The following is a 26,139-nucleotide window of genomic DNA, read 5'->3' on the forward strand; positions in this document are numbered from 1 at the left end:
CACACTCATATGGGTGCCCACACCCACAGAAGGACTTCTAGGTTGAAAACCTTATCTAAGGACATCCTTTCAAGATAAGAGAGCTTTATGCATGTTATACACTGTTGAAACTCGTGTCTAAAGATGTCCTATCACGATGAGTATTCTTAATATATGTTCATACAGTTAAACCTCACAAGACTACAGATTCTCTCTTCGAAAACAGAGACAATTTACCATGAAGAAAGCAGACAGACAAGGAAAGCAGTCACTTGAATGTAACAAAAAAATCAGAACCCACTCCATCATGGATTCTCACACAGCTACCACAGGAATACTCACTTATAAGTTCCTACGCTGATACATCCCTTGTATCTTTGCAAACCATTGAAGAATTCCCTTTGCACTAGTCACATGGCTTTCATCATATCCACAAGGACAAAGTACTGTGACAAATAATGAAAGCACAAAAATAACCTGCTCTTCCTATTGTTAAATGTGGCACCCTGCTCACCATGAAATATCCTGATAATATTTGTGGTATACCTGTCATAACAATGAAGTTGACATGTACACTGCATAGCACGCATTTTTCCAAGAACCATGTGCGCATGCAAGCTCTTTCCAAAGTATGGCCAACAGGCAGGTTGTGAGGGAAATTTGTGCTGAATCACATGCTTGTTTTATTCAATCTCAAAATGAACAACCTAGTATAATGTACACATATGTACAGGGAATTCAAAACAGGTGAAACTCCACTACTAGTGTATTGAAAAGCTCATGTGTAGAGCCTCAGCCTTGATGTTATAGATACCCGACAAATAGGACAAACTGATAAATCGTTTCCACAGTCTTCACATGTCTGCACATGTCAAAATGAACTGCAATAAATAATCAAAGTACTAGAAAGAAACACACTGTTGATGCAGAGTTTTGAAGATTAAGCAGAACCTGATGACCACAATTGAAAGCCATATTCCTTGGATTAACCCAGCAAACTGGGCAACTCTGCCCAAAAGAAAAACACCAAATTAGTCAGCCAGTGTACTACACGCTATGGACAGCTACAGAGTTGACTGTGCTATACAAACCTGAAATTTTATTCAGCATATATTTGATTAATAGCTTATCAAAACAGAAGAATGTGATTACCTGAGAATCACCACCACCAGGCCCTGATGAGCTGGTAGATTGATAATAGTCATTCCGACTGCTTGAGTTTGAATATGTGAATTGTGCATTATCATGCAGTAACACTTCACGCGGTGGTCCTAAAGGTTCCAGCAATCTTACTCTCTCTGTATGACGGCTACAGAAGACCATGAAAAGTAAGCAGGCTTTCAAACAGAAGCTTCTAAGGAGACTTCATTAACTGTTCCATAAGAAACTTTTTACTATTGACTCTTACTTGAGAAGACTTAGATGAAGTGCAGCTTTGAACTGGCTCGGTATCTCCATTAATGCTGCAAGTGCAAATGCAGCTTCTTTCTGAGCTGCAGGGATGTTTCTTGACATGATCTCTGTAAAATTTACAAACTGAAATGCGCACATTCAAAACAAAGCCATGTTTTTGATTCAGCAACTTCACAGAACTGTAGTTGCAAAATGCTTCATCATGGTAAATGTTTCATTCAGATATTACATGTAAAGTACCCAACCTGAAAGTTATCAAATGCACGATCTGGAATGTTGTCATCAAATTCCTTCATCATATCCCACGGGCCATCACCGACTCCCACGAGCACAATGGAGAGCGGATATTCACTGCATTTATGTTGGAAAAATATGCAAAGTCAGCTAACACCAGCTGATAGTGGAAGTGCAAAATTTGCAGCGCAAGGCAAATGCTTTAGCAGTGCACACCTTGCAGTGACAATAGCATCAATTGTATTTTGCTCTTGTGGGCTTAATCTCCCCAAGCCAGTGTCAACACTTCTAGTCACCTGACAGGCCAGCCACAAAGTTGCTTCTGAATTGCTAACTACCAAGACAAGCCACTTACTTCAAAAAGCCAAATTTTCATACCTGTCCATCTGCTATTATCAGTAACACATGGTATTGGCATCCACTTTCAGCAACAATATCAATAGCAGATTCTATGATGGGAGCAAAAGATGTGGGCCCTATGAATTTTAAATGTCAAAAGAATCAATGAACGTCATTAGCAACCAAAAATAATACTATGACTTGACAGTTGCATAAGGTTTAATATGGACACTTAAAACTATGCATTACAAATAGTGAATAGGCAACTGCCATAGAAGGGATAACATCTTAACTCAGACAGAGCATACCAGCCAAGCGCAAATGAGGAACAATCTGTTTGTATCGTGCAAGAGCCTGTTCAAACCCTTGACAAGGTTGCTGGTCTGGGTAAAAGCTGAAAATGTTGCGATCATGTGTTGTCACTGCAAAAAGCCCCACTCCACCATTTATTACCTCAACGAACTTACATTACACAATAAGAGGGTAGCCCTGACTGATGCTAGACGGAAAAGAACTGGTGTACCATCTCCAAAGCCAAAGCAAGGTATTAAATTGTCATCATCAAAAGGTGAGAGTGTTCTGCCAATAATAGATATCGCCTGCTCATAAGGATTCTGAATATTGGGAACCATAGCATGTAGGCTTCTTCCATTGAAAGACTTTTTTCCTATAGGCATCACCAGAGCATGTACAATTCAGAATCATGACTGATGATGACAATTTACATGAACAACAGATAATAGATTACCCGTCCATTCATTGCTCTTGGTAAAGTCAACACCTACAATCAGATTTGATGATTCAAGGCCAGCTGCTCTCAGAGCATGTGTCACCTGTTTGCAAATTGAAGATGCTTGTTACTTTTGAAATGGTCAAGATTATTGCAAAGATATAATAGGTAGCTCTTGGGTTTTAACTAAACCCATGGACAGCAAGAATTTCAAACTCACAAACCTGTTCAAGACTGTTGTACTCGTCATCAATGCGTGAAAACTGCCTATTAAAGCTTTTTGTAACTTGTGGAGAGTCTCGATGAGTCCATTCCTGGGATGAAAATGAAACTGAGCGAGAAATTCTGGAGCCCATCAGAAATCTGTTATCCAATTCTCAGCGTGTTATGTATTGCCAATCGCATCTACATTTTAGACAATGGAAAAGCCAAAAGATCTGTGAGCTTAGGAGATAGCCTCATCTGATGCATCTGTGGGCTGAATTACCTAAGCCACAAAACAGAGGCAACAAAAAGTGTATCATACATGAAATTTGGCAGCACAACTATCAAAGCAAGGCGTTCATTCGTATCTCCACCCAAATGGTCATGTCCCATAAGTAGCCAAGCCAACACCTAATAGAATGTGGGAGCTCTCTCATCACTACAATAGTACCATGTCTCTTTCCCATTAAAAGTATTGGGTCAAAGTCCAACAAAACATTAATCTAGGAGTCCCAGCTGTATTTGGCTACTCACCAACAAGACCAGAAACCAATCCAGCTATAGTTTTATGCTTCTTGCCTACTGATCCTTGTTACCATCTGCATGACTTTTAGACTTACATTCTAAGTATTTGCATGCTATGTGTACCTCTTGTTCACAAACTCAGCATTTTTTTGCATCATACAATGCCTTCCTTTCAACAGCTTTCTTGGCACTAGCAAATGTCCTTTTGCCTTGTCTACACTTTCAAAAGAACAATTTAGACTAATTTTCAACTTGTTGACCCTTTTTTAAGGGTTTACACTTGTTGCCCAAGAATTCATATTGCTGCCCTCGTTTTCAGCATTGTCTCTTGAAGCATTTTTGTTGCCTTTAAAGCCATTGGGAAGAGCAAACTTATTTAAAATGCACCCATGTTGCCAATGCCTTGCATTGCATCAAGAGGGTTGTCCACCACTAAAGTGCATTCCCTTTCAGAAAAGTGGCTACCTTGTGCACTTTCAAATGCTTGGATTTCAAAAAATTTGCCCCAAAATAGGTTACATTAAATTTTTGAATGAAAGTCAAAGCCTTCAATCCATCCTGCACAATATTAAAGGTTTCAAATTTGATTGCTGCCCCACCTCTGAAGTCTTTAACTTTACCAAAGATGTCAAGTTATCATACACTAGCGGTTGCAAAAATGGTGGCCCCTGTCAAAAGATGACGTACCAGAAGGACAGTAGGGTTGGCGAGGAGGAACACGGAGTGAACTCGGCAAACATGGAGAAGAGGAGAAGAGAGAAGAAACTCTGATGAATGGAATAATGAAGTTCCGAATCATGGAGTGAATGTGATACAAGGGAACAAGGGTGCCGTAGCACAAGGAAGATGATGAAGACAACCACGAACCACGAACCGCAGTATCCTCCTCAAGGGGTGTGAGGGTAGTGGGAGAGGCTGGAGAGAAGAGGTGACGGACTGAATGAATCAACCGTGAGGAATGAATGAGAGAGTGGCCTATAAATAGGCGTAGTCAGTCCAGGATGGCGCCTCTTTTTTGGGCTGGAAACCCTAAATGCAAAACACAAAAACGCTAACTGCGGGTGAAGGGTTTCTCAACACCCCCTCTCAAGCCCAAAAAGGGAAACGAGAAAAGTGAGGTGGAGATGCAATGCTACATGTTGAAGAATGCTTATGCAGCAGGTGTCACTTGGACAGTGTCCCTCGTGGGGAAATTGTTCTCTTGCCCAAGCGCCCTAGTACAAAGATGATGAAATCATGCAATGCATAGGAGGTAGAGGATCCCTAAGATCCAAGATTTCCACCTGAAAGGGAACCAGCAGTAAAGGACAATAGACAGAGTGAACTGGAGAACCCGAAACTCAACCTCGGGAGAGAAGCCACTAGCTCCATGCATCCATGCTGGAAGGAATACGAAGGCCTCATCACCAAGTCGCGGTTGAACCTCCGAGGTCCCGATCTAGGTGGTACCTGAAGATCCTGGGTATCAGTAGAAGAGATGACTGGTCGAAGACAGCCACCCCAAGAAAGTAGAGGATGGGTGAAGAAGAACATGTGGAGTAGGTTCCCCCTCTGAGGTGGGAGGTGGAGGGCCCCCCGCAAAAGTCGAAGAAGAAGTAGATGCTCCCTTTGAGGGCAAAGAAATAACATCCCCCTTTGAAGTAGACATGGAATCCAAAAACTCATGGATCACGGACTCCGAAGTGTCTAATGACGAAGGAAGTGCCGTTGGTCGTGCTGAAGAAGGTATCTGGGGTGCCGAAGAGCTCCCAGAGGTAGTCCCTCAAACCTGAGTAATCAAGGGTGGGGAAGGGTGGGGCTCAGAATGAGCAAGAGGTGGGCAACAGTCGCTGTCTCTCAGTGGAGCAGACAAGGTAGCCAAATAAGAGGAAGGTGTCGAGCAACCATTGTCTCTCAAAGGAGCGGACTGACGAGGAGACGGTATTAAACAATCACCGTCTCTCGATGGAGCGGACTGCAGAGCCGTAGGTCGTGAAAGCCAGTACCTGAAAATAAGTGGGAGAAGATTGCCGCTGGCATTACGACGATCTCCATGAGGTCGTAGCGGCAATCGATCCTCCATGTGCTCGAAAAGGACTTAGTGCGCATCGGATGCGTCTTATTGCCTTGAGCATAGTACTCTGATAGCCGATGCAGAACAATCTTTGTGGCCCAAAAAGGAGAGGTGGCACAAGGAGTGCCTGGTGGAAGACGCATATACTCCAGGGAGGTGGGGAGCAAGGTCGAAGTTGACAATCTTCGGTGGGATGCCCATTCGTGCCATAGTAGGAACACCCAGTAGATGGGCAATCTATTGGGGGAGACGCCATGGTACCTGTGTGCCTTGCTGAAGAAGGAAGAGGTCAACCAGCATGAACCACGAACTGCAATGTCCGCCTCAAGGGGTGTAAGGACAGTGTGAAGCACGAACCGCAATGTCCGCCTCAAGGGGTAGGAGGGTAGTGGAAGGGCTGGAAGTGAGCTGCCAATGGGAGGAAGATGCGACCAGTAGTAAGAGGTTGCAATCAGTAGTAAAACCCATGTGAGGAGAGAAAAAGACTAAAAACGGAGGAAAAAACAGCAGCAACAGTCAATATGCTAAAATCAGCTCCGGACAGTGTGTAATAGGCTAGAAACAAGCATCGTACCGTTGTAGACAGCAATGGCCAGCTTGGACCGCGATGTCCTTTATGTTTGGGATGTGGACAGCAAGCTGAAATATTTGAAATCTGCAAAAACGATATTGTTTTTTGAATGGAGAGTGATCAGCAATAGTCGTTCTGCTGTAAATAGCTGCAAACTGCGGGTGGAAGGTTGGAAATAGGCGCCAGACTGTAGACGACAGCAAGGGACAGCTGAGACTGCGATGTCCTTCGCGAAAGGGGTGTGGGCAACAAGCTGAAAACACCTGAAACCTGCCAAAACGAGATTTTGATGCAACGGAAGAAGAAGAGAAGTGGATGCCGAACCCGCCACTGGCCTTTGCCTTCACTTGAGTGGAGGATCTTTGCCACTGTTTGAGCAGAACCAGCTTTGATACCATGTCAAAAGATAACGTACCAGCGAGACGGTATGGTTGGCAGGGAGGAACACAAAGTGAACTCGGCAAACATGGAGAAGAGAAGAAACTCTGATGAATGGAATAATGAAGTTCCGAATCATGGAGTGAATGTGATACAAGGGAACAAGGGTGCCGTAGCACAAGGAAGATGATGAAGACAACCATGAACCACGAACCGCAATGTCCTCCTGAAGGGGTGTGAGGGTAGTGGAGAGGCTAGAGAGGCTAGAGAGAAGAGGTGATGGACTGAATGAATCAGCCGTGAGGAATGAATGAGAGAGTGGCCTATAAATAGGCACAGTCAGTCTAGGATGGCGCCCCTTTTTGGGGGCTGGAAACCCTAAACACAAAACGCAGAAACGCGAAAACTTAAACTGCGGGTGAAGGGTTTCTCAACAGCCCCCATTATGCCATTGTTGTATTTCCTAAAATATTATATGCCCAATAGGGCCTTCCAATTGACCAAACACTCCAATTTGCATTCTAGACTGCATGCCAATGTTACCATACATGCCACAATGCATTTTGGGTTGTAGTGCCCCATGGCAACTCCCTTGAACACCTAGCATAGAAGATGAAAATCAGCTGAATTTTGTTGTTGAGCTAAAAATGCATTTATGAATTGATTAGCTCTTTAAAAAAGTCCCAACACATGTAAATTACCAAACTTTCATTAAAAAGAAACACATTCCTAGAGAGTGTTTGTGTCCCATAAGCCAAACCCTAATTTGGAAGGATCCACTCATGTATAAATAGACATGTTGTCCACCAGTCAACCCACCTTGTCTGACATATTGTTGCCACCCTATCTATTCTGTCCCTGGACATCCGGATGGGTGCTAGTAGCATTGGTCACAATGACATGTATAGAACCAGCCTTCCTACCATGGAGGGGTGCTAAAAACCTGATTATAACTTAATTACACAAGCAATAACTAATGAAATGATGGCACACAAACATTTACCAATCAATCTTGGACATTGGATACCCTATTGACCCCCAAATTAGCACCCCTTTCAATATTTCTTTATCTTTAATTGCAATTTAATTTGAATACAACGGGATTCCTTCAATCCCCTTTGCAATCCAAAGGCCGCTTGCTATCTATAATGACCAGCAAGTCTTCAAATTGATTTGCCCCTTGATTTGCATGGGCAATTGGCCTTCACCAACTCCTTGGGAAATGAAATTTGCCCCAATTTGGAATGTTGTCTAGTCCCTCACTTGAATCTTATGGAGAATTAATTCTCAACCCTAAAAATTCAAGTCTCGAGGCTTCAACCTCTTGGCACCCTTCCTAAGGTTGCCGTAAAACCCTAATTTCTACTCTGAACTAGGGTTTAAAGCAAAGAAAAATACAATTTCTCAACCTCCAGAGATTAGAATGCTAAGATCTTCACATCAAGGCTAGGAAATGGCTACAGAATGAGAGAGAGTGCTGATTAGAGAGAAAATTCAGACTTCCATCACAGGAAAATGGAAGAAATCAGCTGCTGCCTTGTTAGACAGCCACGATAACTGTCACCTACCATTGTAGTCTCTTTAGAGCATGTCACCAGCTTCCAAAGGATCTCTTACTGGCTGGAAATGGCTTGTCAACTATGGTAGTAGCTATGGCATGTCAAGATTGTGGGAGAGAAGGAAGGAGTCTCACTTGTAGCTTTCTTGCTTGCACAATGGGGAAATACACACACAGGTGGAGGCTGAAAACAATTTTCCTCTTCTTAGTTGTGTAAGCCAAAAGAACTCAAGCACAAAAGAAATAGAAGAACCCTATATATGGGTCTCAAACCAAACTCAACTAACTAAGGTGGCATACTAAATGAGCCACTAACTAGAGTAGATAAAGATAGCTGTCATCTAGCTATTATTCATGGGCGGTGTACCAACCGCATCTGCAGCTAACAAGTCGGTGACATAAATGCACAACGGTCACCCTGGCATATCACGAGTGGAGCTCGATATCTCAACACTCTCCCTCGAGCTCAATCCTAATTCCTGCACACCAAGCAGGTCTCTGAACTTGCGCAACTTCTCTGCGCCCAATGCCTTCGTGAATATGTCAACTACCTGATCCTCTGTGCTGACATAAACTAGATTAATAAGACCTAGTAAAACCCTCTCCCGCACATAGTGATAATGCACCTCAATGTGCTTTGTTCTAGCATGATAGACTGGGTTATTTTCCAAGTGTATACTGCTCATATTGTCACAATAAATGACAATTGGCCCATCTGTAGGCTGATGCATATCATAAAGTAGCTTATGCAACCAAGCTATCTCACATGCAGCCATTGCTGCACCCCTGTACTCAGCCTCTGTGCTCAACAAGGCAACTGTAGACTGTTTCTTGCTGCTCCAAGTGATTGTAGCACTCCCAAAAGAAAACACACATCCACTGGTAGATCGTCTATCAGAAATACTACCAACCCAATCAGCATCAGTGTATCCATGCAACTGTATCTGAACCCCAGTCTCATAAAATAGTCCATACTGCAATGTGGACTTCACATACCTGAGTAAGCGTCTAGCCGTATCCAAATGCGGTTTCCTTGGAGCCTGCATAAACTGACTTACCAATCCAACAGCATAGCTCAAATCTCGCCTGGTAATAGTCATATAAATCAAACTTCCTACTATGCGTCTGTACATAGTAGGGTCTTCGAGAAGCTCAGCTGCATCTGCGCTCAGCTTCACATTCTGCTCCAAAGGAACTGAAATAGGCTTAAAGCCTGTCATCCCATATTTGGACAGCATGTCCAATCCATACTGCCTCTGCAAGAGTCGTATCCCACTTGGTGATCTAATCACCTCAATGCCCAAGAAATAACGCAGCTCTCCCAAATCCTTCATCTCAAACTTCTGCTTCAATAGCATTTTCACATGAATGATATCTTCATCACTATCACCTGTGATAATCAAATCATCAACATAAATAACAAGCAGCATAATACATTTCTCTGTTTTTCTCACATAAAGTGAGAAATCTGCCTTGGAAATCTGAAAGCCAATAGTGACAAGATACTGTCATATCTTGTCAGACCATGCTCTAGGTACTTGCTTCAAGCCATACAAGGCTTTCTTCAACCTGCAAACAAACTCAAGATGAACAGCATTCACATAACCTGGTGGCTGCTCCATATAGACCTCTTCTTGCAAATCACCATGCAAGAAGGCATTCTTTACATCCATCTGATGTAAAGACCATCCCTTTGATGCAGCCATAGCAATGACTACTCTTACGGTTGCCATCCTTGCAACCGGACTAAATGTTTCTTCATAATCAATGCCATATGTTTGTGCATACCCCTTGACTACTAATCTTGCCTTGTATCTATTCACAGAACCATCTGCATTGTGCTTCACCTTATAAACCCACTTACAACCAATTGCATTATTATCTTTAGACAAAGGTACAAATTACCATGTAGCATTTGCTTCCAAGGCATCCATTTCTTCATCCATGGCTTTCTCCCATTTTTCTTTTTCCATGGCTTGCTCAAAAGAAGTGGGTTTTAGTTCCTGTATCACTTTGACCATATAGACATAGTGAATGGCTGTAAATCCATCATATTTCAGCCTATCCACAGGATACCTAGCTCTGGTAGACCTGCGCAAAGTAGGTTCACTCCCAGGTGCTCTCAAAACATCCCTGGTCTTCCTTACTCCAAGTGTAACAATAGAAAAAAGTCCCAACTCATCATCAATGCTCTGTTCTGAGCCACTGGATTCACCATCCACATAAGAGTGACCTGCATTCACATCAAACATGGGCCGATCTACCTTCTCTTTTCCTTTTCATGAAACCTGCATACCACTATCTGCATTGTTTTGAGGAGATTCTCCTGATCTCAATCTACCTGTCCACGGCGAAGAATGTGAACCACTGCTAGAGGACACTCCAGATCCACTGATATTTTGTGACTGTTGCTGTGAATTCTCTGCAGCATTACCATTTTGTGCATCTACATCATCAATCACATTTACTGGTTTATACCAGCTACTCATCTCATCAAAAACAACACCTCTGCTCACTGTAAACTTACGAGTAGAAGGGTTATAGCATCTATACCCTTTCTGCTGCAGAGAGTAACCAATAAAGATACACTTCTCAGCTTTTGGATCCAACTTGGATCTCAACTCATCTGGCACATGAACATAGGCAATACAACCAAAAATCTTCAAATGAGAAATATCTGGTTTCCTACCAGTATACCTCTCCTCTGGAGTCATCCCATGTATTGCTGCAGTGGGAGTCCTGTTCATTATGTAGACTGCTGTAGCAACTGCTTCAGCCCAGTAAAAATCTGGCAAGTCTTTTTCGTTGAGCATGGCACAAGATACCTCTCCGATATACCTGTTTTTTCTTTCTGCAATTTCATTTTGTTGTGGGGTATGACTGCATGAATATTACTGCTTTATGCCATGCTCCTGCAGGAACCTTGCAAACTCATTTGAGAGATACTCACCCCCTCCATCTGACCTAAGGCATTTTATTTGCAGACTTGTTTTTTTTTCAACTATAGCTTTAAGAGTTTTGAAATGCCCAAACACTTCACTTTTCTTTTTCATAAAATACACCAAACTTTTCTGCTATAGTCATCAATAAAAGTGACAAAATAATGATAGCCTCCAATAGATACAGCTTTAGTAGTCCACACATCAGAGTGGATTAATTCCAATGGCATCTTACTCTCTTGAACATGTCTAGGAAATGGTTTCCTTGCATATTTTCCAAATTGACAAACTTCACATACCTTATGTATTTTTGCAACCTTGAATTTAGGCAATCCTACAACAATATTTTGGGCTTACATTGATTTAAGTCGCTGTACATTAACATGACCAATGCGTTTATGCCAGATATCAATATCTACAACTACACCGGTCCCATGTGCAAACATTGCTGCACTCAATTCAAGCATGTCTGCTTCCAACGTAAACATTCTGCCTTTCTTCTTTTCTTTTGCTATCAAGCGACCTTTATTTTTCATATCCTCAACAAAGCATCCATGAGAATTAAATCTGACCTGCAAGCCCTGCTCAACCATTTGACCAACAGAAACCAGGTTCTTGGTGATATTAGGGACATGAAATACATCCGACAGGTATTTCTTTTTTCCATCCTGCATAGACAAAGAAATTTTTCCAATCTGCACAATAGGATGTGCAGTATCATCACCAGTCTCCACAAATCCTGGTTTTTCCATTTTCCTTGCATCATGCATCCATTCTACATAACCTGTCATGTGGTTTAATGCACCTGAGTCAACATACCACATATTGTTGCTTTCTTCTGCACTTGTCACAGAATTGGTCATGTGCTGCATCATAAACAAATGCTCATTTCTGTCATCACCCTGACTACTAGAAGATGCTCATTTCTTTTGAAGTTCCTCTTGAAGAAGATGCACCACCATCTCTGCTCCTTAGAAATTAGAAGAGCCATCAACTCCTCAAAATCAGGAAATCTTTCACGGACGGAAATGGATGTTCAGAACTGTGCATAATCCTTTCCTAGACCATTCAAGGTCACACAAACTAAAATCATCTTCCACTGGAGACCCAATGGAAGCAAGTGCATCTGCAATCTTCTTCACCTTCATGTGGTAGTCATTGATGCTCATACTGTCTCTTTGCACATTGTGCAACTCTTACTTGAGCTGCATTTTCATGGCTTGTGTATTTGTGCTATATATTTTTTACAAAGTATCCCATGCCTCCTTTGGCGTACTTGCATCCTGAATATGCACAATCATAGAGTCTAAAATACTGATAGACAACCAGTACATAACTTTTCTGGCTCTCTCATGCCATCCTTTAAATACCTGCATTTGTTGTTGATTGGGAACATCAGGAAGAACTGGTTTTTCTTCGTTTCCTACAACGAATTCCCAATATCCTTTTCCTATAAGGAAATTCCTCATTCTAAACTTCAATGCTTGAAAGTTGTTCTTGTCAAGGTTTTCAGTGACAATCTGTGAAAGTGAATCAGACGCCATTACAGAACACTACAAAGAATTCTGTCACTGCAAAAAACACAGCTTCAACCTCACAAGGGCAAATCTGCAAAACTGACAAAAGTGATATTTGACCACACAGTCACTTCCTAATGACGATTTTGCATCAACAGGCAACAAGGATGATTCTGTAACTCCCAATGTCTCTACACATAAGCATACGATGCAATTTCTACAGTAACTTTTCACCGACATGTAGAACAATGGTCACACAACAAAAAACAGTGCCTTTTCTTGAGTGCGTGCGGAAAATTTTCGCCTCCAAAACAGGCCCCGAAATGGCTTCAAATCAAAAAAACAAGGTAACCGAGGGTTAAAGCCTATTCCCGCAGCATATACTGCCCTCTTGCTTCACCGCGAAGGACGTCTCAATCTGAGACAATGCACTCTTGCACTTTCCGCCTGTGCTACCTACAGAGACTTGCTCCCAAACTCGAAAAATGAAAGCAACACTAGTCCTCTTACCAGAACGCCGCGAACTTGGTTTGCTTTCTTGAGCTCCTTACCACAAACCAAGCTCTGATACCATGTCAAGATTGTGGAAGAGAAGGAAGCAGTCTCACTTGTAACTTTTTTACTTGCACAATGGGAGAATACACACACAGGTGGAGGCTGAAAACAGTTTTCCTCTTCTTAGTTGTGTAAGCCAAAAGATCTCTAGTACAAAGAAATAGAAGAACCCTATATATGGGTCTCAAACCAAACTCAACTAACTAAGGTGGTATACTAACTGAACCACGAACTAGAGTAGATAAGAATAGCTATCATCTAGCTATTATTCATGGGCGGTGTATCAACCACATCTGCAGCTAACAAGTCGGTGACATAAATGCACAACGGCCACCCTGGCATATCACGAGTGGAGCTCGATATCTCAACATGGCAGCCTTCTCTCTATCTCTCTCAGCTTGCACAAGACTGGAATAAATCTCTCTCTTCCCCCCAGCCTCAAAAACGTCTTTTCCACTTGTATGGGCAAGTTTTTCCAAGTGGCAACCTTCCAATCCCATTTTCTAGCACTATCTGCATTATTAAATTAATTTTCAGTCATGAAATTTTGAAAATTATTTTAATAAATATTTTAATGACCAAAAAATCAATTTGACTAACCAACAATTAAATTAGCTAGGCCAATTCATCTCCCAAGTGTTCCCAAGTCTTTAGCTCCTAATTTGACATTAAGTACCATTAAATGCCAAATCCCTAGTATCACCAACTAACATTTATGGCTAATAAAATGTCTTAGGCCAATTTCTGAAACCAGATACCACCTAGTATCTGTGCAGCATTACTTAAGACAACTTTTGCCTTTGACATCCACTAAATTCCTTGAGTCTTTGGCTAGTAAATTTGAAATAATCTCAGTCACACTTCACAAGTGCAACTTATACTCAAACATTTGTTCAAAAACTAATCCAAATGTTAAGTAAAGCAAGTAAAATTTCACATCCTCATGACAACCCTGTTAGAGAGGATCACAGCCAGGCAGGTACAGCCAGGCAGGTGCAGTCCAGTCGGACTGCTGCAGTCGGACCTGCAGCAGTCGGACTGCCACGTGGCAGTCCGACTGCCTACAGCCATTTTATTCCAGGCTGCGCCCTATTTTGGCGCCCCGTTCTAGGTGATTTTTCGCATATTTATTGCTGACGTTTTCAGCAGTCTGGCCATTATTCTCTGTCGCAGATTACAGACCGGTGCCGTACAGATTTCTGTCTCTGTTCACAGATTTCAGACAGCAGACAGTGCAGACTGCAGCAGACTTCGAGGTGGACAGCAGGTCGCATCGTCGAGGTGGAGACACGCAGTCCAGCGCACTGCGCCCGTGTATATCTTTGTATTCAGCTTTCTTTATACAGCAGATCTTCAGTGTACACTGTCTCTTTCTCTCCCTTCTCTCTCTGCGTTCTCTCTCTCTCTCAGTCCTACGCTTCCGCACCGCTGCACTCTGACATGGTATCAGAGCAGTGTTTGAGGGCTGACTGAGCGCAGAATCAACCTGAAGAGGAGTTTCCATCGCGACACAAATTTGCGTTTTTTGCGTTTAAGGGCAGACAGGAGGGCTGCGCCTTGGAACAAGGCTGAAACGAGTGTGGGCGCACAGGAAAGGAGTACAGGTGGTGGATTTGCTGCTGTTTATTGCTGTTTGACGCGGAGAAAGTTTGAGTTTTCAACCTAAAAGTGCAGGTTTTGCTTTTTCATCTCCTCCGGCGGGTGAAGAAGCTTCGGGACGCGGAAGAGCCTTAGCAGGCTGAGTTTACCCAGTCAGAGGGGGCTGCTTTTGCGTTTGAGAAGGCATTGCAGCTGAAGATGTCTACAGAGATGGACTTGGAGTTCCAAGCGATTATGGACCGGAAGGTGCCTGTCCTACCGGCTCTTCCTACAGATCAGAAGCTCGACGGCGACAACTACCGCATTTGGCGCGTTATGATGTTGGCCATTCTGGAGTCCTATGATTTGGCGGAGTTGGTACAGGAAGATATTGACCGGCCTTCGGTAAGAGATGAGTCCAAACTCTCTTCCGATGCTCGTGCGGAGTTGGCCAGGGCCCAGTCTCATTGGGACAAACTGAATGCCAGGATTCGATCCTTTCTCTTTCTATCATGCACTACAGCCGTGATCGCTCACATCGAGCACTTGACGGTGGCTCGTGAGATATGGCTGGAGCTTGATCAAATGTACAATCGGATGACCCTGATGAAGAGGGTTTCTTTGGAGGTACAGATGCGGACCTTGTCCGTCAATAAGTCTTCTTCGCTAAGGGAACACATTAACAAGCTAAGGCAGCTACAGATGCACGTTCAGAATGCGGGGAAGCCGATCTCCTCCGAAGACATGGCGATCACACTGTTGTCCCAGTTGCCGCCAGGATTCGGTACATTTTACTCTTCCCTTATTGCTTCGGGGCGAGAGTCTACTCTTCGGTGGGAGGAGTTGGTTCCTATGGTCTTGGACCAAGAGGAACAGTTAAAGGGACAGAATGCTTCCAAGACGGAGGCGTTGACAGGTCAAGCCTCTCAGAAGAAGGGGAAGGACCAAAAGAAGAAGAAGGGGGATAACAAGTCCAAGAAGGACAAGGACAAGGACAAGGACAAAGACTCCACATGCCATATTTGTGGAAAGACTGGCCATTGGAAGAAGGATTGCCCTGACAAAGACTCGAAGGACACCAAGAAGAAGGAAACCAAGGATTCTGGAGCAGTGGCTGCACCCTCATCAGCTGCATTTCTACATTTAGTTGTCATTGAGGACGCTTCACCGAACCGAATGCTTCTGATGCTGCGATGGCGGCTCCCCAATCTCGAGAGTGGATTATTGATAGTGGTGCCTCACGGCACATGACTCCTTCATCAGATGGTGTTGCCCAGCTGCGACCTTCGCGTGGGCAGGTTCTCATTGGAGACAGCTCTTCAGTTTCTATTGCAGGTCGGGGTAAGATGCAGCTTATTCCGGATGGACGAGGTGGCACCCATACCTCAGAGGTTTTGCATGTACCAGGATTGGGGTACCATCTCCTTTCAGTCCATAAGATTTGCTCCCTTGGTCTTCTGGTGGAGTTTGACAGTTCTACAGTGCGAGTCCTTGATCGTGAATCGAGGAAGGTTCTATCATCTGGATATGAGGAGAACGGCATTTACAAACTGAAGTCTTCCACTGCCCTCTCCACTCTTCTTCTTACCTCACAGTCACAGTCTGAATTATGGCATGCTAGGTTTGGTCACCTGAACTATGACTATCTTCGGAAGGCGTCACAGGGACAGCTTGTTCGAGGGTTGCCGGATATAGTGGTGAGCCAGCAGCCATGTGTCTCCTGCATAAGGGGGAAGCAGCATAGGGATGCCATTCCCCACACCGCTTCGCGGCGGTCTACTTCACCGATGGAGTTAGTATCTACGGATCTATGTGGCCCTATGAGGAATGAGTCCCTGCGTGGGAGCTCGTACTTCATGCTGATCGTGGATGACTATAGCAGGATGACATGGGCCTACTTTTTGGCACTAAAGTCAGAAGCTTTCTCGCACTTCAAGGATTGGCTTCTCTTTGAGGAGAACCGATCAGACCGGAAGTTGAAGACCTTGCGATCCGACAAGGGAGGTGAATTTGTGTCTAATGAATTTGCTCGGTTTTGTGCAGATAGAGGAATTCACCAGGAGTTTGCCAATACCAATACTCCTCAAGAAAATGGTATTCTAGAACGGAAGAACCGCAGTGTGATCGAGATGGCGCGCACCATGATGGAGCACTGACAGACCCCTCAGGTTCTGTGGGCCGAGGCTGTGGCTACTGCAGTCCACATTCTTAATCGATCCCCTACTTCGGCCGTGGAAGGGATGACTCCATTTGAGGCTTATTTTGGGACGAAGCCAGATGTTTCTTACTTTCGGGTCTTTGGGTGTGATGCCTATGTTCACATTCCCAAGGCTCATCGTGACAAATTTGAAGCGGCTTCCCGAAAACATGTATTTGTTGGCTACAGCTCCCAGTCCCAAGGCTACCGACTGTATGATCCCGTCAAGCGGGATGTATATACTAGCCGTGATGTGCGGTTTGTGGAGGTTCCGGCTTCTTCAACGGGTGAGGAGCATCCCGTTCTTGGAGATCCAGGGGAGAGTTTGGCTCCTTCTACAGTTCCACTGGAGCCTGTGCCGTTTGATTATGATTCTGTTTCTGACACAGAGTCTACTGTTCCACCGGATCCTTCTGAGGAGTTACTACCGGTGGACATTCCAGAGTCTTCTACTGCTGGAGAACGACGAGGGGAGGTTCAGCCTCCTCCTCGCTGGGCCCGTGACACACTCCGTGATTCAGGGATCGAGGGGGTTCCTGAGGAGTGGGGACCGCAGGATGGTCCGCGGCGGTCACGGAGGCACCAGGCGCATTCTTCGGAGCTTGTTTGCTCCAATTATTGTTTGATGTCCCGAGTTATGCAAGATCGAGAGCCCACCTCCGTGAAGGAGGCTTTACAGTCCACCCCATGGAAAAAAGCTATGGAAGCTGAGTTGGAGGCTATTGAGAGGAATGGCACTTGGTCACTTGTGCCACGCCCCCCGAAGAAGAAGGTGATTGGAGTCAAGTGGGTCTTTAAGACCAAATATCTCAGTGATGGTACTTTGAATAAGCACAAGGCTCGCCTTGTTGCTAAGGGTTTTGCCCAGCGCCCAAGGATTGACTGCCATGACACCTTTGCCCCTACAGCTCGTATGGCAACCATTAGAGCTGTTCTTGCTTTGGCTGGCCATAGAAGATGGCCTGTTTACCAGCTGGATGTGAAGTCGGCCTTCCTGAATGGTGATTTGAAGGAGGAGATCTACGTTGAGCAGCCTCCTGGCTTTGGTTCTTCGGATGGGAAAGTCTATAGGTTGAAAAAGGCCCTGTATGGTCTCAAGCAAGCCCCGCGAGCTTGGAACGAGAAGATTGATTCGTTCCTCCAGACTCAGTTGGGATATCGGCAGTCCAAGGCCGATCCGCAGCTGTATGTTCACACTTCCGAGGATGGTTGTGTGCTGTTTGTATTATATGTTGATGATTTGATTGTCACAGGTGATGATGCACAGCAGGTCCAGGAGACAAAGTCAGCTTTACATCGGACGTTCGAGATGACGGATTTGGGGCTACTCCATTTCTTTTTAGGACATGAGATTTTTCAGTCTCAGAGGAGGATCTTTCTCTCCCAACAGAGATATGTACAGGAGCTCTTGGTGTCTTTTGAGATGGAAGATTGTCGGGCCCTCTCTACTCCTATGGATCCGCACTGGAAGGCCACTTCCCACTCAGCTTCTCCTTTGGCGGATGCTTCCCGCTATCGACAGTTGATAGGGTCTTTGATTTGGCTTCTCAACACCAGGGTTGATCTATGTTTTGCTGTTGGGCTCTTGGCAGGGTTCATGAGTGAACCTAAGACGGTGCATTGGCAGGCTGCTCAGAGGATACTTCGGTATCTGAGGGGGACGTCTGATTTGGGGATTCATTACCCCGCAGGGACAGATGGGTCAGATCTTGTACTTGCAGGTTGGAGCGACTCGGATTGGGCCGGTGACGTGGACCACAGGCGGTCTACAACAGGTTACTGCTTTACTTTGGGTGCAAGTGTTATTTCATGGAGTAGCAAGAAGCAGCCCACGGTAGCCCTTTCGTCTACTGAGGCGGAGTATCGGGCCGCATCTTCCACCACATGTGAGGTTGTGTGGCTTCGGAGATTGTTGGAGGAGCTTGGGTGCCCCCAAACTCGTCCTACATTGCTGCGATGTGACAATGAGAGTTGCATTGCCTTGGCAAGGAACCCTATTTTTCATGCCCGGACGAAGCACATTGAGATCCAGTACCACTTCATCCGAGAAAAGCTTCTGGATGAGACCATCACTGTGGAGTATTGCAAGACGGAGGACAATCTTGCGGATTTGTTTACGAAGGCGCTTCCTCAGGCTCTACTTCGGCAACATTCCATATCCCTCAGGCTTCTGCCCTGCCCAGGCTCTGAGAGGGGGTGTTAGAGAGGATCACAGCCAGGCAGGTGCAGTCCAGTCGGACTGCTGCAGTCGGACCTGCCGCAGTCGGACTGCCACGTGGCAGTCCAACTGCCTGCAGCCATTTTATTCCAGGCTGCGCCCTATTTTGGCGCCCCGTTCTAGGTGATTTTTCGCCTATTTATTGCTGACGTTTTCAGCAGTCTGGCCATTATTCTCTGTCACAGATTACAGACCGGTGCCGTGCAGATTTCTGTCTCTGTTCACAGATTTCAGACAGCAGACAGTGCAGACTGCAGCAGACTTCGAGGTGGACAGCAGGTCGCATCGTCGAGGTGGAGACACACAGTCCAGCGCACTGCGCCCGTGTATATCTTTGTATTCAGCATTCTTTATACAGCAGATCTTCAGTGTACACTGTCTCTTTCTCTCCCTTCTCTCTCTGCGTTCTCTCTCTCTCAGTCCTACGCTTCCGCACCGCTGCACTCTGACAAACCCTCCCCCTTGAAATCCTTGCCACCGTCCCCAATTGCACTGTCGAATGCATTAAAAGCAAAGTACTACACTAGAATTTCCACAAGGCATAATAGTAAAGACAGCATTGGTCACTGCTGCCAAACCATGCTACTGCCAAATACACACTGAAAATTATCAACGAGCATAACATAGCATAAGGCTCACCAAAAATCTCAATATCATTGCTAGAATATCATGGGATGAATCCATTACTCATGAGCTCAACTTATCTAGCAAGACCAAACCATAATATAGCATAAACCATGGCTGAAACATCAATGGCATCATAACACATGGTGCCGTCCATACAATTAGCTGAATACCATTGAAAACTAATGACTATTTAACAAAATCAATATAAGATAAACATTTTGTAATGATCAAAAACCTATGATCCAATGTTAATCGTAATTGATGCTACACCAAGCATAAAGTGATGGAAATGTATAGTTCCAGAGCTGCAGATAATAAACCATACCATACGCATACGAACATAGTGACTAGTACACTAAATAGTGATCCCTTAACAATATACTATCAGCTATAATACCCTAAATGTATGCTAAACAGATCTGAGATCCACTACATCTAGAGTTGTCGATCACTGAGGAGCAGAGGTGCTAGCTCCCTCATGAGCATCACGTAATCTCCTGGCTCTAGCTAGAAAGCATCAAGGTAAAGCTACAACAGTTGAGGATGGTTTACCAAGTCATCCTCCTCCATCCATTTGGCATCCATTGAAAATAGTTATGAAACTTCACCAAATACCGTCTAGAAACCCTACCCCTGATCTTTTACTGTGTGCCAATATCTACTCAAGTGTTAATATCTCATCCGGCTCCTCAACCTTGGGCTGAATTTCAGCAAATACATCCTCTGACATATCAACATGAAAAGGCCTTAGTAAGCTCACATGAAAGACATTATGCATCCACCAGTGTGAGGTAATTTCAATCTATAATACACATAACTGAATCTCTCCAACACTTGGAACAGCCCATAGTATCTCATACTCAGCTTTGGGTACAATCTCTCTTTGCCCTTCATCTTTTTCAGCCTTGCCTTTTCAAAACACACCAATACATAATCGCCCTCTCCAAACCGCAAAGCACGTCTATGATGATCAGCTACCGTCCTTTACTTGTCCTATGATCTTTGAAGAGCATACTTAACCTCAAGGATTTTATCCTTTGTGTGCAAAATAGGGGGTACTTTCTTACCACCTCAAAAGAAGCCTTACCAGTGAAACTATGCACAGTATTATTGTGATCTAATACATAGCACTTCAAAAGACCCAAACTGTGAAGTTAGCTTCCTTAGACTAACCATCAGTTTGTCGATGGAAGGATGAAGCAAATTTCAATATAGTGCCCATGTTCTCAGAGAGCCCCTTCCAAAACAAACTAATCATCTGTGGGTCTCGATCACTAATGATCAACTCTGGCAAGCCATAGCACTTAAACACGTGCTGCATTTAAAAACATGCCATATGATCAACCTTTATCTTCTTCCTCATTGGAATAAAATGAGCTTGCTTACTGAACCTGCAAATTATAGTCCATATCCCATCATTTCTTGTAAATGTATGAGGAAGCTCAAAAATAAAATTCATAGAAATGCTCTGCCAAGGCCTATCTGAAATAGGCAAGAATTACAATAAACTTGGCATCTTTTGCCTATCATACTTCACTTTATGGTACACAATGCATGTCCTAACAAACTGCTTAACATCATGGTTCAAAGTTGAAAAAATGTTCCACTACCTTAACTGTGGCATCAAATTTCAATACCTCTATGCCCTACATAAGGAGAAGCATGACTCTCAATTATCACCTTGATTCTCACCTACTTTGTGACACACAATCGTCTATGCATCATTAGAAAACGCTCTCTAAGCATAAAGTGCTCAAACCTCTAGCCATTGCAAAGCTGATCATAGACATCCCCAAGGTCTAAATCAGCAACATATTTCTCTCTCATAGCATCCAACTCAGTGTGGTAAACCATGCTGATAGCTCATAATTGAGGCCTCCGTAATAGTGCATCAACCACTACATTCTTTTTACCATCAATGTGTACAATCTGAAAATGAAACATAGAGAGAAAGTTTACCCATCTTATGCTTCTCGAACAACGTCGTCTACGATAGAAAGTACCTCAATGTCTGATGATTTATTTGCATTGTGAAATAAGCCCCTGATAAATAGTGTTTCCACATAAATAATGCAAGAATTACAGAAAAGAGCTCTTTCACATGGACCTACAAAATCCTCTCTGCACAATGGAGAATACGACTTTCATAAGCAACTACATGGCCATCCTGCACTAAAACAATCCCAGTGTTAATTCCACATGCATCACACTGTACAACAAATGACTTCCTAAGATCAAGCAACACAAGCATAGGATTTGAAGTCATTTTGTCTTTCAACGTATCAAATGCTGAAATCTCCACTACTGTCCATCTAAAAGGCACATTCTTCTTCTCTAAAGCATACAATGGAAAAGCAATTTCAACAAAGTTCTATACGTACTTTTTGTAGTATGAACAAAGTCCCATAAAGCTACGAGTCTCATGAATATTCCTGAGATGTGGCTATGAACAAATTGCCTCAACTTTGTAGCTTCCATAGTATATAGGAATGCCATCAATCGATACAATGTGCCCCAAAAAGTGAATCTCATGCAAGAAAATTTCACTTTTCTCGTCATTTATCAACTCATGCTTACACAACTCATTGAATAGTATTGTCAAGTACTTTCAATGGTCAGTCTCTTTCTTTGACAAGACAACCGTGTCTTCGAAGAAAGTACCTACAAGTACCCTATGCCTGTCAAGCCCAAATGGCATGACAAAAAATACATATAAACCAAAAGATATTTGAAACATTGTCTTAGATACATCTTTGGGCCTAATCCAAATCTGACAGTATCCACTTTTCAAATCTATATGGCTGAAAATGGTTACCTCCTACAATCTATCCAAGATGTCATCAATCCTAGGAATCGAAAACTTACTTTATCGTGATCTTATTCAATGCACGATAAGCAATGCACATACACCATAACCCATTATTTTTTTACACTAGAATGTGGCTTGTTAGGAGGGCTACTACCGAAAAATCAAATCTATGCCATGATCCTTGGGCTTTTCATGTAGTGGCTGCCTTGAAAGTGACTGAGAAAAGCAATCAACATACACTTTCAAAAATCACATCCGACCTTTATCCAAGTGAGTCACATTCCCAATGTTCTCATTATCACTTTTATCTTTAGTAAAAACCAAGTAAGTTGAAAGACGATTTTTCATTACTTTGGAAATAGCAGAAGCAAATACAGGAGGGGCAAATTCTCCTTTCAATTTTGCATCCAAAGTATAAACCTTGCTGCTATGATAAAGTATCACAATTTTATCACATGTATCAACAACCGCATGTACACGATGGCACCAAGGCATCCCAAGCAAGACATCACATCCTTCCAAAGGTACAATAAAGAAACTCTCCGCTATCCACATAACTTTAAATACGCAAACGAAGCTTTCCAATGCTAATACCTAGACGGGCAACCGTGTCAATAGAAATAAAGTTTCATCATGTTTTTGGATCCAAAAAAATAAGTACACATTGATCTTTAATTTTTTGCCCTTCTTTGTAAAGCTCAATACTATCATCATTGGGCTGATTTACCACTACATCGGAGATTCCATGGCTGAAATTTACAATATCTATAGCATAGAGTAGAAAAGTGGTTGTCTCCAAAACTTGGGCTGCTCAAATGAGAGAGAAAGAGACTCCAAATAGCCAAGATCAAGTTTCTAAATGAGAAATTAGCTGCTCCTTAGTCAAATCTATTTTTTATTAAGGACTAACAACTAATTAATCTTGATCATTCATCGTAAGTGAGATTCTTATTGGACCAAACTTAAGTACAGCATAGGGCTTGCTTTATAACTAAAGTAGGCCACTTCAATGCTTTTACTAGCGAAACTTTCAATGTAACTCAATTTTAAAATACAAACTTTTAATTTAATGAAAGTTTTACATTACACCTTATTTATTTTGCTCTGCCCTTGTACCACATAACCTATATACTTATCCATTACATTCTTGGTGTCAACTCCTTCACTATCAGAGCAATGCTCACTATGCCAAGAGCTAAGGATACCAAAATCAAAGTTAATTGTAATCACAATGTCCCAAAACAACATTTCAAACCCCTCAATGTCATTTCTAAAGTGTTTCAAAAACTCAAACTCCAAAATGTGTTTAGACACCAATTTATTTTTTTTTTAGGGTTTGTAAAAAAAAGTTTTAATTTATGAGGAAGAGGCCCTGAACTTTAACCATCTGTATTTCTCTTTTTCTATCAACAGCAACATGCGTTAGTTCTCAACTTTCGATTCTAGCCTTCAATAAATACTCTTATTATATGTTTGCATACATATTTCTCTTCATTAGAGTCATTTATAGTAAGAGAAGGGAAACAACCACACAAAGATTTGCATAACTAAGTAGGTAGTACTAACTTTGTAGCTACTAAATAGTGACACGAAGGCTTTAAATCCTCAAGTTGTCACAATTCTTTTGATATAAGAGACGAAGATAAAATGAGGGCAAGTTCATGTGACATGAACTGCTTTGAAGTGAAGATCAAGGCCAAAGTATAAGGATGTAGCCATGTTGGTGGTGATGGTGCAAGTCCATGTGCGGTATACCAAATGGATACTCTACATGAGACTCAAACTCCACGTGTATGATCAACACAAAATATACTCACGCCACTATGACATTTCAACACATGATAGAAACCTCGTTTTAAGACACGTCCCAAAATGGAGGCACAATCACAAAATGCCCAAATTGGAGGAACAAAAATATCAAATTACCTTCAAACTTAATATTATCTTGAACCAATTGTATGGTGATCTCTTCTTCTATTTCTACCTCTACTTCAAATACTAGTCTCATATAGCATACTTACCACATAGCACCTAGCATTGCTTTTCTCTAATTGAGATTATTTTCACTCAATTTAATTTGCATGTGTGAGTCACTCAATCTAGTTTTAGTAAAATGGGTGCACCCCTCTTCCAGTTTTTGTCTCTATCTCATGCAATCCTTATTCATCATACACGTGCTTGAGGCTCTAAACACAATCACACCCCTAGCATGTGCTAAGTGAGTTAGACTTAATATCAAAGCAAGTTTGTGCCATATTTTTGGAAGCCTATCATGCCCAAGATTGGCAATGTGTGCAAGATGATTATCGAGACGGAGTCATTCGGGAAACGGTTGTCGATTACACCATATGGGTCGCAAAGTAGCAGCAGCATCATCTTTGATTTGTTGTGCCAAACCTTATCATAAGAATATTTGTAGCCACACGTGGTCACAAAATATCCAATGCAGTAATGTGACTAACTTAATGACAATTGAATCGAGATGATTTGAGCAAACATCATTTTGGCCATATCATCTCCAGCCTGGCTTCGCTCCATTGTCCATGAGCTGCTAGATCTGATACCAAAGTTGCATCTAGCAAAAAGTGATGTCTTCACATAAATGATGGGGAGAACAGAAAAGTACTACTAGCTAGAACAGCTTCACAGGTATATATGTTTTTCGTTCAAAATGAAAAGAGATCTGTAAAAACACAGAGACAGGCAGGCGCATTTACCATTACCATTAACAAGGTGCATAAATATGGCAGTCACACATATGCCACACTTCAGGGGGCAATTGTACAATAAGCTTCCGTAGCAAGTCTAGACACGTGCAAAACTTGGACTCGAAAAAGCTCAGTTACTGCGTATGGCTTGCAACCTTTCCACTTTATGGTCTATACAAGAGGGGCGGAATGGTCTGCACCTCTCTGTGATATCGGGGTCAACTATGACAAGCCAAGTTTTGCACAGGCAACAAGAGCTCTGAGACTTAATCAGTTTTAAAAAAAGCTTCTGATAAAACAACTACAGGCAACCAACTTGAGCAACAAACGGCAAACAAGAGGAACAACAAAGCGTTATCAGGTCTCGGAGACATGCATCTGCGTTTGAGTAGGTAACACTGTAACTGAAAGAATCAAACAAGTTCTTTTGCTCTAGAAAAGACGACAGAAAGGAGGAGAGGTGGGAAGCATACCTGAGAGCACCATAAGAGAAGCTTTATGGCAGGAATCTGGAGGTATCCAGATGCAGAAAAGGGGCGTGATGGAGGCGAAAGCGGCCTGGAAGGTTCGCCGAAGACGACTGTGTGTGCAGGAAAAGGAGAGTCTGCAGGGACTCTTGAGATTGATAAAATAATTAACCCCCTCTCTCTCTCGTTCACGTACCTTTCACAATGGATCGACCCGGCTTTACCAAGTCACGGGAAGTAGCCCTTTTTGGGATTCTACATGACTTCTTTATTTATTAAATTATTGTTATTATTTAGTATCAATATTATTATCACCATCATCGCCATCGGTAGTGAGTCCCCTTGTGACTTGACCTTAGTCCCCACCCAACCCAAATGCTTTATCTGAATTAGTCATACTAGTGTGCCTTGACCCACATTGCCACTTCTACAAGGCTCATCTATCTCTATATAATAATCTCTTGACCTTTATTTATGTGATAATTTCCCTTTTTTCTTTCATGTTATCAAACAAGTGGCTACTTCAATGGTAGGCCATTG

At 43.0% G+C, this 26,139-nt stretch overlaps 1 protein-coding gene across 3 annotated transcripts; it reads right to left on the reverse strand.

The window, feature by feature from the left end:
- Positions 1 to 440: 440 nt before the first annotated feature.
- LOC148027134 (E3 ubiquitin-protein ligase RGLG3-like) lies at positions 441 to 25,744 on the reverse strand. 3 transcript variants are annotated; one of them, XM_087691672.1, is made up of 12 exons: positions 25,606 to 25,744; positions 2,920 to 3,100; positions 2,714 to 2,798; positions 2,489 to 2,632; positions 2,274 to 2,387; positions 2,005 to 2,102; positions 1,843 to 1,922; positions 1,638 to 1,743; positions 1,388 to 1,515; positions 1,132 to 1,288; positions 931 to 987; positions 441 to 841 (listed from the first exon to the last, which is right to left on the reverse strand). In XM_087691672.1, exons 2-12 carry the CDS (start codon positions 3,049 to 3,051, stop codon positions 758 to 760), a joined length of 1,185 nt encoding a protein of 394 aa, XP_087547798.1. In that variant the 5' UTR covers positions 3,052 to 3,100; positions 25,606 to 25,744; the 3' UTR covers positions 441 to 757. The 3 variants fall into 3 exon arrangements, with proteins under 3 accessions (XP_087547798.1, XP_087547800.1, XP_087547799.1); XM_087691674.1 differs by having other exon boundaries at positions 2,920 to 3,058; positions 25,606 to 25,742; XM_087691673.1 differs by lacking the exon at positions 25,606 to 25,744 and adding an exon at positions 3,222 to 7,507.
- Positions 25,745 to 26,139: the final 395 nt, after the last annotated feature.

The sequence above is a fragment of the Lygodium microphyllum genome, chromosome 13 (genome assembly GCF_053477565.2).
Source record: "Lygodium microphyllum isolate KBCC chromosome 13, Lygodium_microphyllum_v1.1.10, whole genome shotgun sequence".
NCBI lineage: Eukaryota > Viridiplantae > Streptophyta > Polypodiopsida > Schizaeales > Lygodiaceae > Lygodium > Lygodium microphyllum.